The 16420-nt window shown below is 38.3% G+C and overlaps 6 protein-coding genes across 8 annotated transcripts; 4 read left to right on the top strand and 2 right to left on the bottom strand.

Moving 5' to 3' along the window:
• Positions 1-129: 129 nt before the first annotated feature.
• On the bottom strand, positions 130-1114 carry LOC130691872 (small ribosomal subunit protein uS7m-like). Its single transcript, XM_057514895.2, has 4 exons — positions 984-1114; positions 735-923; positions 613-676; positions 130-539 (listed from the first exon to the last, which is right to left on the bottom strand). The coding sequence occupies exons 1-4, from the start codon at positions 1043-1045 to the stop codon at positions 150-152; spliced, it is 705 nt and encodes a 234-aa protein (XP_057370878.1). The 5' UTR covers positions 1046-1114; the 3' UTR covers positions 130-149.
• A 48-nt stretch (positions 1115-1162) lies between these two features.
• Positions 1163-3011, top strand: LOC130691858 (uncharacterized). The gene is made up of 6 exons (XM_059497428.1): positions 1163-1454; positions 1514-1960; positions 2022-2110; positions 2175-2396; positions 2486-2555; positions 2637-3011. The coding sequence occupies exons 1-6, from the start codon at positions 1287-1289 to the stop codon at positions 2793-2795; spliced, it is 1155 nt and encodes a 384-aa protein (XP_059353411.1). The 5' UTR covers positions 1163-1286; the 3' UTR covers positions 2796-3011.
• LOC130691866 (phytanoyl-CoA dioxygenase domain-containing protein 1-like) lies at positions 2940-4424 on the bottom strand. The gene is made up of 7 exons (XM_057514887.2): positions 4264-4424; positions 4049-4195; positions 3855-3977; positions 3674-3780; positions 3571-3605; positions 3259-3504; positions 2940-3195 (listed from the first exon to the last, which is right to left on the bottom strand). Exons 1-7 carry the CDS (start codon positions 4294-4296, stop codon positions 3020-3022), a joined length of 867 nt encoding a protein of 288 aa, XP_057370870.1. The 5' UTR covers positions 4297-4424; the 3' UTR covers positions 2940-3019.
• Positions 4425-4590: 166 nt separating this feature from the next.
• On the top strand, positions 4591-8196 carry LOC130691851 (lipase lipl-1-like). The gene is made up of 13 exons (XM_059496031.1): positions 4591-4955; positions 5966-6202; positions 6294-6355; positions 6426-6553; positions 6642-6756; positions 6825-6987; positions 7051-7134; positions 7195-7353; positions 7413-7497; positions 7577-7677; positions 7744-7788; positions 7864-7947; positions 8005-8196. Exons 2-13 carry the CDS (start codon positions 6032-6034, stop codon positions 8062-8064), a joined length of 1257 nt encoding a protein of 418 aa, XP_059352014.1. The 5' UTR covers positions 4591-4955; positions 5966-6031; the 3' UTR covers positions 8065-8196.
• A 162-nt stretch (positions 8197-8358) lies between these two features.
• LOC130691849 (gastric triacylglycerol lipase-like) lies at positions 8359-12300 on the top strand. Of its 3 annotated transcripts, XM_057514862.2 has the most exons (13): positions 8359-9630; positions 9709-9770; positions 9838-9956; positions 10454-10568; positions 10644-10806; positions 10865-10948; positions 11078-11233; positions 11292-11376; positions 11457-11557; positions 11624-11668; positions 11743-11826; positions 11883-12088; positions 12164-12300. In XM_057514862.2, exons 1-12 carry the CDS (start codon positions 9433-9435, stop codon positions 11940-11942), a joined length of 1272 nt encoding a protein of 423 aa, XP_057370845.1. In that variant the 5' UTR covers positions 8359-9432; the 3' UTR covers positions 11943-12088; positions 12164-12300. The 3 variants fall into 3 exon arrangements, with proteins under 3 accessions (XP_057370845.1, XP_057370843.1, XP_057370844.1); XM_057514860.2 differs by having other exon boundaries at positions 11743-12088; XM_057514861.2 differs by having other exon boundaries at positions 10644-10810; positions 10869-10948; positions 11743-12088.
• A 1019-nt stretch (positions 12301-13319) lies between these two features.
• LOC130691828 (probable serine/threonine-protein kinase dyrk2) lies at positions 13320-16296 on the top strand. The gene is made up of 9 exons (XM_057514822.2): positions 13320-13464; positions 13525-13818; positions 13887-14979; positions 15045-15193; positions 15251-15417; positions 15473-15564; positions 15620-15727; positions 15789-16139; positions 16208-16296. The coding sequence occupies exons 1-9, from the start codon at positions 13415-13417 to the stop codon at positions 16229-16231; spliced, it is 2328 nt and encodes a 775-aa protein (XP_057370805.1). The 5' UTR covers positions 13320-13414; the 3' UTR covers positions 16232-16296.
• Positions 16297-16420: the final 124 nt, after the last annotated feature.

Below are 16420 nucleotides of genomic sequence, written 5' to 3'. Positions count from 1 at the left end.
CCAAGCCCTTTCTGGCTAGGCTAGAAACAGTTCTTTCCCTGAAGACCATTATAATGAAGAAAGAAGGGTAAGTCACCAAAGAACATTTTTTTGAAAATGTGTATTAACAACTACAAATAATGAATGATTGGGGGATTTGTTGGCATTACTTATCCCCAACGATAATGAGCATATGCCCGGTTAGTTTCACATTGTTTATGCAAATCTTGTTTCCTTTTAACCACTTTGCCAGTATTATTGAAAGCATCTAGTAGTTCATATGCAAGCCTTTCAGGAAAGTGTACCTTCCTTTCCTTTTCTCTGGATTCCAGTATCATCCATTTCATGGCAAGAAACCGGGCACGATTTTCTTTTATGGGGATAGGAACTTGATATGTTGCACCACCTCGTTTGATAGGTGTTAACTGAAGAACAGGTTTGCAATTTTCTAAGGCTTTATGAAATATGACAATAGGGTTCAATTCAATTTCAGCTCGTTCCTCATCTGTTGTAGCTTTATAGTATTTTGCGAGCTGCATCTGCTTGATTTTCATATAGGCCTAAACAGTTTAATCATTATATATAAGCTTTATTAGGTTCTATTACCAATTTATAGTTTTAATGGTATTTTACCGTTTCGACCAATTTTGTTGCTATTTCCTTATGTCCTTTTTCCATAACCATATTGATAAATTTGCTGTGGACCGAAACTGAAAAATTAGATGTTGGCAATACACTAATGTTTTAAGTCTTACCTTGTTAATTCATCATGAAAAACTGAAACATTATGATCACTTTTCGCCGCTTTAACTGGAACGAATTCCCGTTTTTTCGCTTCTCCCGATTCAATCAACTCTTTCAATTTTTCAATGTTGTATGTTGGCTCTTTCACGAATGGCTGATACATGCTATAAGGTTGTTGTCGAGCGATTCGACCCAAAAAGCTACAATGGACACAAACAGTAAATAAAGTTAACCCTATTCAGGGATATAACTTGTCTTACTTTAGATGGCTATGTATTGCATTAAAATTAGGTAGCTTCCGGAGTACACCGGACAACGACATTTTGCCGAAAATGTTGTGGCACAAAATAAATAAGTTCCCGGTAGCAGACAGAAATTCTTCACTGGTCGACTGCTGTTAACACTGCTGCTTGCTGCTAGTTGTTAAAACGTAGTTTAGTTGCACTAAACACGTTGTTGACGTATAGGTTACATTCATGTATCTCTTTAAATTACAGTAAAGAGAAAGATTTTCCGTGAAGTACGCTTTTCAATTTTCTATGCAAAAAATCGTCTAGTGTACAATGGCTTCCGGTTTCCGTTGTATTTCGCTCCGGGCCTCGTATCCCACAACAAATCCGATGGTTTGGACGAAAAGCAACCAGTCGGTTGAATTAGTTGCAAGTAATCGTGTTTATGGAGCTCATAAAAAAGGATTCAACCTAATACAATGCTATGTAGATAAACCAAAGGTGAATCACTATTAGTCTGAGCTTTATTATTGGCAATTGTAATATATATTTTTTTGCAGGCTTTAGCCATTACCTGTTTTGACACTTTAGAAGATTCTCTTTCAAGCAAAAATCAAATTTCTAGCCAAATGGTTGACAAGCCATTACAATTGAAGTGTAATCCAAAGGTGTTTGGAAAGCACTATACAGCCGTTAGTCTACAGCAACACATTCAAGCAAATGACTTTGTGAGGCAATTTAGAGCCCACAGAAACTTCTGTCTGGGACGGAATGATTTGCAGGATTGCCATTTGAGCATTGAAGACGACCAACTTCAACAAACTTTAGTTTCAATGACTGTGGATCAGCCTAGTTTTTCAGCTTACTTTTGTAGTCAATTGTCTCGTAATGAAAAGCTTTTGCTTTCAACTGGGGATACTCCACAGACAAGTTCCAACAACATAGAAAATCAAGGATTACCATCCCCATCACAGTTACAGCATGTATTTGATGTTCTCAGAACCACGGTAAGAACTGTAGTTTCATGAAACTTGCTGAATTTAAAATAACAGAATGTCCTTTGTACAGTTACCCAAATTATTTATTCAACCCATGAATTATCAAATTTACAGCCCCGACGTTGTCTTTGAAAATCGAATTAGAGGAACCCGTACAGCGTAAAGAAATTAAATTTGGAAATGCCACAACAATCTTATAGTTTAATACCGTTTTCTCTTACAGGGGGCTATACAATTATGTAAAACAAGTGGCACTTCTTCGATGCGTTGGACATTTGAAATACGCATACGTCCGCTTCGAAATTTTAAAAATTACTCAGCATCCCGAAGACGGCACGATTAAAGTTCGTTGGCGAATATGTGGCATCTCAGGACTGAAAGTTCTTTTGCAATTTTGGCGCTATAAGCTGTGGCAATGGAAAGAGGTTCTACAAAAGCAGGAAAGGTGAGAAAACAAACAAACAAAAAAAAACAATCATCGCTTTTTTCCCGTTGATTTGTCTACCCATATTGATCTCATTTCATTTTTTCTAGTTGGTATGATGGATTTTCTACTTTCCACGTGTCTTCTAAAGGACTCATCACGCTTCACGTAGCTGACAAGGTAAGTTCAACCTTTTTTAGAATATTAAATCTCTAGCCTTGCAACTTATTACCAACAATATCGAACATATTTGTTTTAAAGATGATGCCCGATGACGATAAAGCAACCGAAACGAACAAAGGCATTCTAGCAGCTAAACTAGCTCTGCTGTTGGGCCTTCTTCCACAGCATAATTCGAAAAACTTGTCGGATGTGATGGAAAATCTGCTAATTAATTCAACTGTGAAAAGTCAGGCATGAAATGCCTAACAAACGTCCCTAGTTTAATTTAGAATTTAAATAGCAGAAATGTGATTCTGCGCTTCTTCTGCCAACAACCCAGGAAATTCTTTAAATTTTCCGAAAAACTTGGTGTATAGTTTGTCAAAATGGGTCTATCATAAATAAGCTGGCTAAACTGGATATGTATTGAACTCCAAGGCAACAAGAGCAAATTCAATAAATTGTCCAAAGAAATATTTTGGTCAGTTATCGAATACTCCTGGAAATGGAAGCTTCTCTGTTGGCTGAAGCCAGTTGTCTGATGAGTATGTCGTATTCTCTCGTTCAATTACGTGGAATGTGTAAATGTGTCGGGAATTCTGTGACAGATTTCGCTCACTCTTGTGCACGACTTCTCCATGGATAAGTACCATAGAACCTTAAAGTATTATAATTAACCGTTACAACTGTTTATAATTGTTTCCTTTTATACGTTCTCTACCTTTTGGAACAGGTCCTGGTATGAATTTTGTTTCGTCGTAATCAGGATTAGGATCAGTGTAGATAGTCAAGTTTGGCGAGCTTTCATCAGGATTGCGGATGAATCTTCTACTGATTCCTTCCTTGTGCGACCCAGGAATAAACCATAGACAGCCGTTCTCTAAAGTTACATCCTCCAGCGCAAACCACATACCAACTATCTTCATGGGTTCCGTATGGAGAAAGGTAGAATCTTGATGAGGCGAAACTGAAGATAAATAATGATTAGAATTTCAAATTTCTTATTTTTCAACAAACAATGAAATAGTTTTACCTTCGCCACCGATCCCAGGCTGCTTAAAAATGTACCTTTGGCGGGAAAAGGAAAAATTATTAGTACCGCATTTTATTTATCTTTAGAAAGCTTTCTTATTCACATGCTCTGAACGATGGCGGGATCTTTGAAACCAATATCCTTAAGCGTCCCTTTTACTTCATTACTGAAAGTGACGCGTTTAAAATCCGGGTTAAGCCAATGCAGTGCCTTTTGCGTAAAATAAAATAACAGCGTAAAAATGCATGTGATTAAGATAATAATTATAGCATTGTTTTACAGACATGGCCAATCTTGTTCAGGGAACGATCTTTCTCGACAATTAGTTCTCCATTTTCATTTAAAGCGCCTTCTTCGAAGAAATAGCGAATCTTGTCACCACTTTCCAGAAAGTAAGTATCACGGGCCTAGATGTATCAAATTCAAACATGCCAAAACGTTGGTTTCGACGTTGCCGCCGTCTTGACAAACAATTCACCTGTTTAGGAGTGTCTGTTGTTGTGAAAATACTTCTGTGCTGATCCGGTTGGAAATCATCGATAATAGTTGCTATGGCTTTCCGCAAAGAAGCCACATCTTCATCGCTCAAGAAATTATTGATGATCAAATATCCATCGTTATGAAACTAGATTGTGCAAACGGAAATCACTAAAACTCGTCAAAGGTTTGTGACAATGAAACTTTATTTCTTACTTGTTCTATTTGATTCTTATTGAGAAATCCCATTACTAAAATTGTGAACTGCCAATCAACTAGCAACCGACACTCGTAGAACTAGTTTTGCCACTACTTCACAATTTTCCTTCTGACGTTGTGGAGCCGAAAACAAAACCTGATCAGAACTTTAAAATGGTAAGTCACGTCTCCACACAGCTTCTTGCAGACTACAACGAAAAACATCGGCTGAGTCTGTTTCGTATGTGAGATAAAACGAATAAGGCAAAGCAATGCCAAAGGCAAAAAGTGGGTACTTTTAACTGTTTTGGAGTTTTCACCCATTCTTATCATTAGTAGATCTGGACCTTCTCCTAGCAATAACCTTCATCCAGTCTTATTGATTTATTTGATCCCTGCAGGCAAATGTTTAGGGATTACTCAAAATCACAGCAGATGAAGTTTGGCGTAATGTAAGCTTGCCCCCAAAAAACAAAAGTATCAGTAGGGGCGAATTCGCTGTAAAACGTGTACAATTTTCCCGTTATGGAATATTTCCAAACGCTGTTATTGAAAAATGTTATACGTTACACACAGTGACAGCTTTAAAATCCGGTTACGAATCATAATCATGGACGGACCCGAATACCTTACCTTCCATGACTTCCATTCCTCGAGAAAATCATGTTTTACAAAGTGTTCTCGAAAGTCCTAAAGCACACGATTCTTGGGTGAGTTTGTTGCTTCTAATGTTTCGTTCTTCTGTCTTTTGTTTTCCATAGGTCTAGTTTGTATTTCCTTTCCCTATTTGTCTTGCCCTTACGTCTTTGGAAAGGAGATCCATTATCGTCGACAGAGAAGTCACAGACGGATTCCTATATAAGTTGATACAATGTCTGGACGTGCACTAGTTAATGCCCTACGCTTGTTTGTTGTGTCACGTATTTTTGTGTGAGGTCAGATGAATTCTATATTCTTATGTAGTGGCAAAAAGCTTTCATTTTATGGTTGGATTTAAACTTTCGATGACTAAATTCATAATAGCGAAGCATTTCTCCTCTAATCAAATCCGATCATTGCCGAGTGTTAACACATTGAGTAAAAACAATTTCGGTGACAAATAGTAGAGACATTACGAGTCACCAGACTAAACACTACGCAATTACTAAAAATTTGACAGTTAATAAGTAACTTAGAACGTGGCTCGTTTTCCAGTGTTTCTACAACAAAATTCTTCTGTTGAAAATCTGAATTTCAAATAGTACATCGTAGACATTCTTTGAAAGTCCACTGAACTCCTCTTCGCCAAATAACTCTAAAAGTTTATATTTAATTGGAAAAGATGATGGAATTCTGGCATTCTTGAAGCCTTCAGCAAAACCCAATCAAGTTCCATAAATTCCATGCTCTTTTCCGATTGTGCGGTGTACAGGTGGTTATCGAATTTTTTAAAACCAAACTCCATTGCGTAAGACTAATGGCATCTGGTACTTTATGTGTATTTTTGTTGACCAATTAAAATGTAACCCACTATCGTAGTTTTCAAAAATTGGATTAAATGATATTTGAATTCCTACTTTTTGGGTCTATCTAACTGTTCTCATATGCTGTTTTTATTATTATTATTTTTATCGATTCCTCCGTTTATCCTGTTTTACTACATTTTATTTGCCTTTTTTCTATTTCTTGTTTACTGCATTTTTTAAAATTTGATTTTGATTATCATCATTATTCTCGCTAGGGTTCGACGACAAGAATACTACTCCGATGTAGGCAGTCTCTTACTGTGTTTGTCCCTGTGTAGATCATGATTCCTTGCCCGTCTAAGTGTTACTGGTTGGCCGTATTTACCGTTACTTTAATTAGCAACGACTGTATTGGACAACATCAAGACTCAATTATAAAACGTGCACTGTTTAAAAGTTGGCGAAAGAAAGCGGACCGGCTACCTACGAACGAAGAACGCTCTTACACACCAGTAAGTTTTTAAGAAAATAAGTGAAGATATCATTTAAAATACTAATAATTATCATAATAAATATGCCTCTCTCTATGTTGATATTATCCAGCCGCAAGGCATCAAAAATCGAGGCTACCCAGTTGAAATTCACCAAGTAACTACTGATGATGGGTACTTAAAATTTGAAGCAAACAAATTTAAATTGTTGTTAAATTAAAAATGCAATTTTATGCGTTTATAGATACATTTTGGAACTTCATCGAATTCCACCAAATTCTTCGACGACTCCAAAGAAAGTGGTGTTCTTGCAGCACGGGGTATTGCAAACTTCTGGCGTCTGGACGGGTAATCCCACTAATCGTTCTCTTGGTAATTATAGCAATGCATCAATGCGTTTTATTACGACGATATCTAAAATAACAGATTTACACAAAAAACCGCTCCCCCCCCCCCCCAGCATTTTTATTAGCGGACAGATCGTACGATGTATGGCTGGGAAATTTCCGCGGGAACACGTTTTCCAGGAGACATACAACGCTTAATCCCAGCCAAGCTGAGTTTTGGAAATTCAGGTAAGCTTATTCACACAACAACAAAATAGTTTTCCCAGTAAAATTCTAGAGCGTGTCTTGTAATTAAGCTGGGACGAATTAGGAAATCATGATATCCCATCATCGATCGACTACGTACTGAAATTTACCGGCCAACAACGACTATCCTGTATAGGATACTCATTAGGAAGTGCTGCGTTTTTTATAGGGACGGCCAAACATCAAGAACTTAATTCGAAAATAGATATTGTGGTACGTTATTTAGGATTATTTTAATCATCGACATGTTATTAAAGCTTTTTTACAATTGATCAGATTGCCCTTGCCCCACTTTCTACCTTTGCTCACTCTACTATCGAGGTTGTGCGCGTTATTGCTCCATGGATTACTTATCTCAAGGTGAAAAGTAAATAACCAGTTGCATTGACAATCGATAATAGTCTCATTTTTTTTACGCAGGGTGCGCTGGATTTCATGGGAGTTTATGGATGGTTTGACACTGACGGTTTAGGCGATCGCATTTTCAAATTTGTTTGCGAGCAAACTCGCACGCAAGCGCAGTTTTGCATTGACTATTTTTACAATATTTTTGTTGGACTTAGCAGAAATTTAGACCCTGTAAAATATCACAAAATAAGATTTTATTTAGTTAAATGTAATGTCTGATGTTTACCTAGGCTATGGTTCCGCTGTTTAACGCGAACCTTATGCGCGGAACATCGGTAAAAGTTATTGCCCAATTTGCGCAAAATTTCAACGCAGGTACAAAAAATTAATTCAGCAACATTTTTCAAGAGTTAATGGTAGCTGTCACATTCCTATCTGATTACTTGTTTCACAGGTAAAACACTTCAGGCTTATGATTTCGGTCGAGAGGGTAATCTGTTGCGGTATGGATCTCGCAAACCGTGGACGTACGACCTTAGAAATGTTACAGTTCCGGTATTTGAATTACCTGCATCCGTTAGGAATTTGCGTCATTTCAAACACTTCTTTTAATCTGAACAGGTGTACGTCTTTTCGGGAGGAGCTGATGGAGTTGTAACTCCATTGGTAAGTAAACATTTCTCATTTTTAAACTGTAGTTTTAGATAGTATATTCCGAAGTAACAGCATAAAATCGTGCAGGATGTAGATTGGCTTTTGACGCAATTGGGAAACTTGGTAGGCTCTACTCGTCTTAGTGACTACAACCACTTGGATTTCCTCTTTGTAGGGAAAATTATAGTAAGCCTTGTTATCGCGTTAAATATCTTATTTTTTATATAGGGAATTGATGTGAAAGAAAGACTGTACGACAAAGTGATCGCCCTTTTGCCACCACCATAAGCCGCATCAACGCATAAGCGACAGGAACGTTTCTCAGGCACATAATTTAATTTTAACGTTTGAAAAGGTTTTGACGTGATATACTAATCAATCTTTCGATCAGACAGAATACTTACTATTGTTTAAGTTAGGAAAAACATTTTCGATTGATTTGGGGAGGGGGGGGGCATGGCACAAAATATTGAATTTTAATCTCATGTAGCAGACTGCGGTCGTCAGGTATTTGAGGATTGTGGTCATCTAGTTGCTTGATATTTCATTTTCCTGCCACTTCGCTTTTTAAATTCATATCTACAGATTAGTTTATACCATAGCTGACGAATAATGTGAGTTGTCAGTTCGCTTCCCAACTAACCGTTATTTTCGTACTAAATGGGAATCATATCCTTAAAAAAAAAAACGATAAGGCGAACGTCTTTCCTTTTTCTCGACGCACGCACGACAACCAAAACTCGCTTCTTAGAAAGACGAGTGTTCTACGTCTTTGTTTGTTTTTTTTGTTATTTCGCAACACGTTTGCTACCGCGACAGCTGTTTTTGGGTTCCCTTTTCCATATGGGTGAGAGTTATTTCAGGTGTAAAATGCTCTGCATCTTGTGGAGAAACTAGTTCTCTAAAAAAAAATGGGTTATTTTATTTTCGTAGTTACTTGTGTACACAAAAACGTAACTGAGAAGGGTGTGACGAGTGGCAATTATGGTAATGCGAGTCAGATGAATCATTCAAAGCACTGGGAAGCCACTACCATGCGAAACTTAAAACCAGTTTCATCACGTTTTTCTTTGTCAGTTACCATTGAGGAATTCGATGCATTGCCGTAAAGGAAAACCACAAAACTTGAATGACCTCAGAAATTGTTAGATAGGTTTTCTGTTCCAACTAAGAAACTCTTGTTGCTTTGCTATCAAAATATTGGAAAGCAATTTTTCTTCCTCGATACCGGTTTCGTTGGTACGACTTCCGTCACGTTATTGTTAAATTTTCTTGGAATTCTAGTGGTCACGTAACAAGCGTTGGGAGGTGTTTGTGTAGATGGAACTCGGCAGTTACATAGCTTCTCAAAATTATGGGTTGGGTGCTTCAAAAAGAATTAGCCCACCTGGCTTTTGCGGGCCTCTCGTTGTTCTTTAGCCTTCCGAATTCAAAAAATTCAAAAAAAAAGTTGCGTGGCAAATAACTTTAAATAGAAAGATTGATTTTCTCGTACAGCGTTTGCGTGGTCTTTGCGCGCTTTGCATGTCGTAAAATTCTATTTCGTTACGGGCCTTTAAACTACGTTTGGTGACATCGGAATTTGGTGGCAGTACAATATGCCGAATTCATCAACTGCTGCGACCAGTCACCCTCTACCTCAGGAAAGATACGGTCATGCTGCCTAGTCGATTAAGATGTTGGTGGTTTGCATTGTTAATGGTTGGGTCAAGTAAGGTCGTTTACAGCTCGATTGAATCGCACCACGACCCCGTTTTATCTCGTGGACTACTAGACAAGTGGCTAACAAAAACAAAAAATGGGGTTACGTTATTTGATCGCTTAACCAAAACTGCTGAACGCTCCTATACCCCGGTGAGTTTTTGTAAAGAATTTTTGATGTTGATTTTTTTAAAAATTGTGTTTTACTATCTGTTTGGAAAACCTGTATAGCCGCAAGTAATCAAGCATCGGGGTTTTCCAGTTGAGATTCATCATGTAACGACAGAAGATGGGTACCATATTTGATAAAAAGCAGGAATTGGATGCTAATGTAATCAGATGTCTTATCTCCAAATATAGATATATTCTGGAGCTTCATCGAATTCCTTCAAGAACTCCAAAGAAAGTGGTGTTTCTTCAACATGGAGTTTTACAATCTTCTGGAACATGGCTGGTGAATCCTTCTAGTCGCTCCCTCGGTAATACCACTGATTTCTCTGTTTAATCTAGTGTACTGTGGAAAATATTTTTCCACTAATGTTAGAGCTCAATGCGTCGATTTCAATGTACATATCTCAGCTGCCCGTGGCCCTTAATTTTAAAGCTGGTACAAATTTTTTAGGTTTTAACTGCAAATGTTTATGAGGTTAACAACCTAAAGAAAAAGGAAATTTCCAGAATTTTTCTCTTTCTTTTTCTGTAGAGTAAATTGAACCACCCGATGACCTCTTCTTTAACAACTCAAAAGGCTTTTGTACCTTGACCTCGGCTCACCTCCACTTTTTCCACCATTGAAATAGCTTGTTTCACAACGCAGACAATTGCCTCCAGCTGAACATCATTTAAATTTAATTTACTAAATTTTTAGAAAACATGGTTCTGCTTAAATAACGATTCCATTAACAAGTAAAACTTAAGGCATTTTTTTAACAACGCGTCTTTAGTAACACGATTTACTCCCACTTCTTGTTTCCAGCATTTTTATTAGCAGGACTATCGTACGACGTGTGGCTGGGTAATTTTCGTGGAAACAGATTTTCTAGGAAACATACAACCCTTAGTCCCGATGAAGCCGAATATTGGAAATTCAGGTAAACTTTGTTTCGTAAGCTGAAAGTACCAACGACATTCTAGTGGGTCCTACTTATTGTTTCACTTTCTATTAGCTGGGACGAAATAGGAAATTACGACATTCCGTCCGTCATTCGTTACATATTAATGGAGACAGGTCAGTCAAAATTGACTTATATAGGACATTCATTGGGATGCGGTGTGTTTTTTATCGCCATGCTCAAACACCCAGAACTTAACGCAAGGATTGAAATCATGGCAAGTTTATAACTATTTTGTCACATTCGCTTTTCTAAAATCAAATTATAATTCATAGGTAGCTCTTGCGCCGCTTTCTTCCTTTGCGTATATTACCACCGACTTTTTTCGCTTTTGGGCGCCATTTACTGATCGCATAGAGGTAACTTATGAATCCACGTCTAACTATAAATTGACCAGTTTGATACCACAAAGGTAGATCGATATATTTAACAAATTAATGGAATTTTATTTTGGTTTCATGATTACCCACATCACACTGTACATTCAGGATGCTCTTAAGTTTGTCGGAGTTCATGGAGGGCTAGACAGTGAGGGCTTCGGCGATCGCTTTTTTAAATTGGTTTGCGAGCAGTCTTACATCCAAGCACACTATTGCAGAAACTGGTTTCGTTCAGTAGTTGGACCCAGTGAGAATTTAGATCCAGTAAGCAATTGTATATTTATTGCAAAGAAAAAAGAACAGTGCATGGTTATTTTCTCAGGCTATGATTCCGCTGTTTAACGTGAATTTTCTTCGCGGAACATCAGTGAGTGTTATAGCTCAGTTTGCGCAAAATTACAATGCAGGTGAGAAATGGCATAATTAATATCAGACGAATTCAGATTGCAAAAAGTAACTAGTGTAACTAATTGATTTGTTTATTTAGGTAATGTTTTTCAAGCTTATGACTTCGGGCGAAGGGGTAACTTGTTACGGTATGGATCCGTCAAACCGCACGAATATGATCTTGCCAAAATCACAGCTCCGGTATCTCACTTTCTTTCAGTATTTTTTATTTTGAATAACCATGATATAGAAGGTTCGCGTGCATAGGTGTACGTCTTTTCTGGAGGAAGCGATCACATAGTGACCCCATCGGTACAGCTTTTTTCCCTATTTTAATAAATATAAAAATTTATTTAGATTTTTTTTTTTTTTTTTTTTTTACATAGGACGTGGATTGGCTTTTGTCTAAACTTAAAAACTTGAATGGATCTAACCGTATTAGCGATTACAGTCATTTGGATTTCATTTGGGTATCAAAACTTTTTAGATGTTACGGAACTAAAAACGTTTACAACATTTTCAATAGGGAATAGATGCCAAAGAAAGGCTGTATGAGAAAGTCATCGCTCTTCTACCGCCACCTTAGGTTAATACGCTGTGACAGCGTGTAGGTGCTTACTGAAAAAGATTTTAAAAAAGAAAACTTTCTCAGAAAAATGGTCGGCCGTTTTTTTCACTCATACTGCATCCTGCCCCCAGACAAAGCTGTTTTCATTTCTCGCCGCGTACCTTGTGAGCAAAAAAATACATTCTTGTTGTATCCAGTTTTTCAAATTTTTTTTTTCTGTTCCCTTCTCGCTTTCAAAGTTAGAAGGACAATACAGTGTTACTAATCACGGCTGTCGACTTCACGTTTGCGCCACTCCAGGGTCATCGATTTGCCTGCAATTTTATTATATTTCTATATTTATTTTATTTTACATTTGATTTCAAATCTACAGTCCTCTATAACCTCCGCTTATTAATGCTAACTAGCCTGCCTACCTAATAACCTGCTAGCAGTACCTACTGGTGTTCGACACAGTAAGGAAAAAAAAAAATGGTATCGAAGAGGGTCACATACCTCGATGATTAGCTGCCTGCATCCATGAAACCTAGTGGCCATGGGGAGACTTACCAACAACCTACGAGTTACGATTACCCCTTCTCTACCTGAGTTTGTAGGTCGATCTTCAATGTAGTGAACGGTACTACAGATCGATTTTTTATTGTGCCATTTTTAACCCCTTATTAGTAGGCTCTTCTTTTTTCTTCTTTCTTGAAGGTATATGTGTCATTTGGTGTAGATGATGGGATGTAGAATCTTGCGTAATCCGATGAGATGAAGAATCTTGAGAATCCATTGTAATGAAGATGTTGAATGTTGCGTAATCCGATGAAGGGAAGAATCTTGAGAATCCGTTGAATGTTGCGCGTAATCCAATGATATGAAGAAACTTGCGAATCTTGAATGATGATATGGAGGGGTGGGAGGGGAGGAGAGAGTGGTGGGAGGAGATCATGGAGGGAAGGGAGGGCCTGGAAATTGGAAGTGGCGGGATTTGAACCAGGGACTAAATAATACAAGGTGAGAGCGATAACCATTGTGCCTTGACCGTACATCCCAACCAAATTTAGCTTTGGTGTTGTTCAGTGAAACAGGTAGCTTATGTATACTACAAGTGACTGAAATATGGCGCTGTGGCATAGTTCGCGGCTGCCATGCTGATTTCACGGTTTCGATTCTTTGTTGTCATGCTATTTAACTCTATTTCTTTAAAGATATTTAGTCAATATTATTTTGCAAAGCACCCGCTATCCCTGCCCGTCGCCCAGCTGTTATAAGCAATGCTCCTGGATTGAAAAGTTGCTTATATTCACGTTTCCATCCTCATTCTAGCGTTCCAAAACCCCATCCCACCGATTCACTCCAGCTGGCGGCGGTTTTCAAGCAGTTTCAAAATTCTTTCTTCAGATCTGGCAATGCCGAAATGCAGACAAAGTTTGAATTTACCTGACTCGAGGTTAACCGTTTGTTTGCAAGCCGACTTGCATCGCAAACATAAAATATTTTGAGCAATGTATGGGTTTCCAAGAAAAGAAGACGGTGACTACAAAAAGCAATTAATGTAAGTTTGAGTTAAATTACCAAAGATTTCTGGTTTTCGATTTGCATTTGTTGGATTTAGAACAAATTCTGCTGCTGCGACTCCAAGTAGTCAGAAACCCAGTCCCACTTCTACTTCGAGTGATGACGCTTCCAAAGGAGAAAACACACACAACCATGATGGAGGTACAGGCACAAACTCAAACAGATATGCCAGAAATAAGAGTGGTCTGAAGCCCATCCGCCCAACAAATGTTTCTGCTTCCAACCTCAACCCAATTACCCCTGGTAGGCAATTGCCACACACACCTAGACTTAACTTCAAAGAAAATGAACTTCCTAGATTTGGAATGCATGATTTTCCATCTACCCCAAAGTATAATTTTTTAAATTCTATGTTGAGTTGTTCAAAATACTACTACTGTTTCCCTATATTAAAACAAGGCTTGGACGTTCTGAATCAACACCTGAATTGCATAGGATTAAAAGATCAGATCACCTGCTACACACAGTTGATAGAAACACTGCTCAAGAAAAAACCTGTTACAGCAATGTCCTTCAAGAGACCAGTGTGTCCAACCTGTTTTCGCTCACCAGTGACTCACTTCCAGACATCTTTCGCAAACCTATTATTCAACAACAACCTGATATTGCCCTTAACCTTCAATCAAAGTTTTCCCAATCAGAAGACAAGGTTTCACGTTGGGGTTATGGTCCTTCGTCTTCTATGAATATCCAACAAGGGTTTGGTATCAAAACCCTTCATTCTGATTGTCACAAAGAGCTTCCTACCAAACTGCTTGCTGAAGGACATTTGTCATTACCGCAAGTTCAAGAGGAGTCGCATCCTGTTGATGTACTGAAACCTTGTCTTCAACAGACGAACCTGCATGGAACTAAAAATGGGGATTGGAATCAACCGCGAAAGCCATTAGTTTTAAACTGCAAAGTACCATTCATGCCACCAGAAAAGGAAGAACCCGTGTCTTCTACTACCAAGCTTCTCGATAAATCAGACTCGAATACAACTTCAGATACAGCGATCATGCTTGGGATACCGACGCAGCTCACTGTCAAAATGCATCCTTCAGATGACTCGAGAACGCCAATCGCTAAACAGCTATCGTGGACTGGGCATTCTTCGTTTAGTACAACCAAGGCCCAAGAACCTCATATAGTTTCATCAGTTTCTTCTTCCAAACCTGAAAACCGTATAAATGAACCAAGTCCATCTCCTAGCCTTTTATTAACCAAGCCAGATAGTGCGTCATTGTTGGTTTTGAACTCGGCGGATTTTAAACGGCCATTACCAGAAAAAATGAAACATACGGCAAGCATATCAGAAGTTCAACCGCTTATTTCAAATCATCAGAATATTGAGCAACAGAAAATGCTTCATTCCGTCGTATCCAGCAGCAATCATTTACTCCCTCAAACTCCTCGTCAACCCACCAAAAGCAAGCAGATTTCAGTAAACGGAAAACTGTACACCGTTATGAAACTGCTTGGACGTGGTGGATCAAGTGTTGTTTATCAGGTTGAACGTTTAAACCTAACATTTCATTAGTTAGTATATCAAGTAAGTAATTTTTTTTATCACAGGTTTTGAACCAAGAAATGACAGACATATTTGCCCTAAAAGTTGTGCGTCTGGATTCCGTTGATGAGGTCACTGCCGAAGGATACATCAACGAAGTGCGGCTGTTAAAGCAATTGCAAGGTTTGCCTCGTGTCGTCCGCCTCCTTGAATAGTAAGCTAATGTTAAGTGGGTGGCCGTTTGTTCTTGGAATAATAAAAAAAATTTTAGTGAGTACAACGAAGAAGAAGAAAAATTGTTACTAGTTATGGAAAAAGGTGACACTGATCTTGCCAATCTCATTCGGAACCGAACCAGTCTGAATGCCATTAATCCGACCCTCATTCGCTTTTATTGGCAAGAAATGCTAGAAGCTGTTAAAGAAATTCACGATAAAAGTAAGTTTGTTTTTAATAGCCATTATTGGCATGTAACAAATTTTGTTCCCTTCAGATGTAATCCATACAGATCTGAAACCGGCCAATTTTCTGTTGGTCAACGGAGGCTTAAAGCTAATCGATTTTGGTATAGCTACTTCCATCCAGGTAATCCAAATTAATCTTTAAAAAAATTTAAATAGCTAACACCTTCTTTTACAAGGCTGACATGACGTCAATAATGAAAGACAGTCAGTGTGGCACATACAATTATATGGCACCAGAAGCAATTAAATCGGCATCTCCTGCGGGAGCTAATCACGAGTACAAGGTAAAATGGAATTTCATTGACCGAAACTTAATGATCGTTAATGTTACATTTGGAGTTGCAGATTAGTAGGAAAACAGATGTGTGGTCCCTAGGTTGTATGTTATATAGTCTTATTTACAAGAACCCGCCATTTAACAAGATCAGGGATACCATCGAGAAAATCAATGCGATAGTGGACGAGCGTCATATTATAGACTTCCCTCCAACGGCAGATCCGATGGCCATATCTGTACTGAAAGGCTGCCTCGATCGCAATGCACGCAACCGACTATCCATTGAACAGCTTTTATCGCATCCGTATTTAACATGCGCTTACCAGCCTCAGGTGCAGAGTACCCAGGCTATTCCCCACCAAATACGCATTCAGCTACAATTCCTCTTGGACGGTGGGCAACTCACCGAAGAAGAGAAGGTAAAATTACTAGCAGTTTTAGATAAACGTAGATCCACAACTTATTACTCTCTTGCCATGATTTACAGGAAAACATCCGGCGGTGGATGTAATTCGCAGGAAAACCACCTCCATACGCGCAATAGTGAATCAATCACCATTATCAAATTCATCCTATGTATGTATTCTATATATTATAATTGTTTCTAAATGTAGCTCGGAAAAAAATCTACTGGTCTAGGGGCTATGGGAAAATCTTAGCAGCGCTAGAAATTCCATGCATTTGTTGGGCGGTCATTAAG

This window comes from Daphnia carinata, chromosome 1 (genome assembly GCF_022539665.2).
Source record: "Daphnia carinata strain CSIRO-1 chromosome 1, CSIRO_AGI_Dcar_HiC_V3, whole genome shotgun sequence".
Classification (NCBI taxonomy): domain Eukaryota; kingdom Metazoa; phylum Arthropoda; class Branchiopoda; order Diplostraca; family Daphniidae; genus Daphnia; species Daphnia carinata.
This window is presented reverse-complemented; position numbering and strand designations above follow the sequence as displayed.

Bases quoted from the DNA above. Each gene is read 5' to 3' on its own strand.
- LOC130691872 (XM_057514895.2), bottom strand. From the start codon at position 1,045: ATGTCGTTGTCCGGTGTACTCCGGAAGCTACCTAATTTTAATGCAATA. The intron at 677-734 runs GTAAGACTTAAA...TTCGGTCCACAG, and splicing joins TTTCATGATGAATTAACAAG to CAAATTTATCAATATGGTTA. The intron at 540-612 runs GTAAAATACCAT...TAAACTGTTTAG, and splicing joins CAACAAAATTGGTCGAAACG to GCCTATATGAAAATCAAGCA.
- LOC130691858 (XM_059497428.1), top strand. From the start codon at position 1,287: ATGGCTTCCGGTTTCCGTTGTATTTCGCTCCGGGCCTCGTATCCCACA. The intron at 1,961-2,021 runs GTAAGAACTGTA...TCCTTTGTACAG, and splicing joins TTGATGTTCTCAGAACCACG to TTACCCAAATTATTTATTCA. The intron at 2,556-2,636 runs GTAAGTTCAACC...TTTGTTTTAAAG, and splicing joins CGCTTCACGTAGCTGACAAG to ATGATGCCCGATGACGATAA.
- LOC130691866 (XM_057514887.2), bottom strand. From the start codon at position 4,296: ATGGGATTTCTCAATAAGAATCAAATAGAACAA. The intron at 3,781-3,854 runs GTCTGTAAAACA...TTTACGCAAAAG, and splicing joins CCCTGAACAAGATTGGCCAT to GCACTGCATTGGCTTAACCC. The intron at 3,606-3,673 runs GTGAATAAGAAA...TTCCCGCCAAAG, and splicing joins CCCGCCATCGTTCAGAGCAT to GTACATTTTTAAGCAGCCTG.
- LOC130691851 (XM_059496031.1), top strand. From the start codon at position 6,032: ATGATTCCTTGCCCGTCTAAGTGTTACTGGTTGGCCGTATTTACCGTT. The intron at 6,356-6,425 runs GTACTTAAAATT...ATGCGTTTATAG, and splicing joins CAAGTAACTACTGATGATGG to ATACATTTTGGAACTTCATC. The intron at 7,498-7,576 runs GTACAAAAAATT...CTTGTTTCACAG, and splicing joins TGCGCAAAATTTCAACGCAG to GTAAAACACTTCAGGCTTAT.
- LOC130691849 (XM_057514860.2), top strand. From the start codon at position 9,433: ATGCTGCCTAGTCGATTAAGATGTTGGTGGTTTGCATTGTTAATGGTT. The intron at 10,569-10,643 runs GTAAACTTTGTT...ACTTTCTATTAG, and splicing joins GCCGAATATTGGAAATTCAG to CTGGGACGAAATAGGAAATT. The intron at 11,669-11,742 runs GTACAGCTTTTT...TTTTTTACATAG, and splicing joins ATCACATAGTGACCCCATCG to GACGTGGATTGGCTTTTGTC.
- LOC130691828 (XM_057514822.2), top strand. From the start codon at position 13,415: ATGTATGGGTTTCCAAGAAAAGAAGACGGTGACTACAAAAAGCAATTA. The intron at 13,819-13,886 runs GTATAATTTTTT...TATTAAAACAAG, and splicing joins GATTTTCCATCTACCCCAAA to GCTTGGACGTTCTGAATCAA. The intron at 15,565-15,619 runs GTAATCCAAATT...TTCTTTTACAAG, and splicing joins GTATAGCTACTTCCATCCAG to GCTGACATGACGTCAATAAT.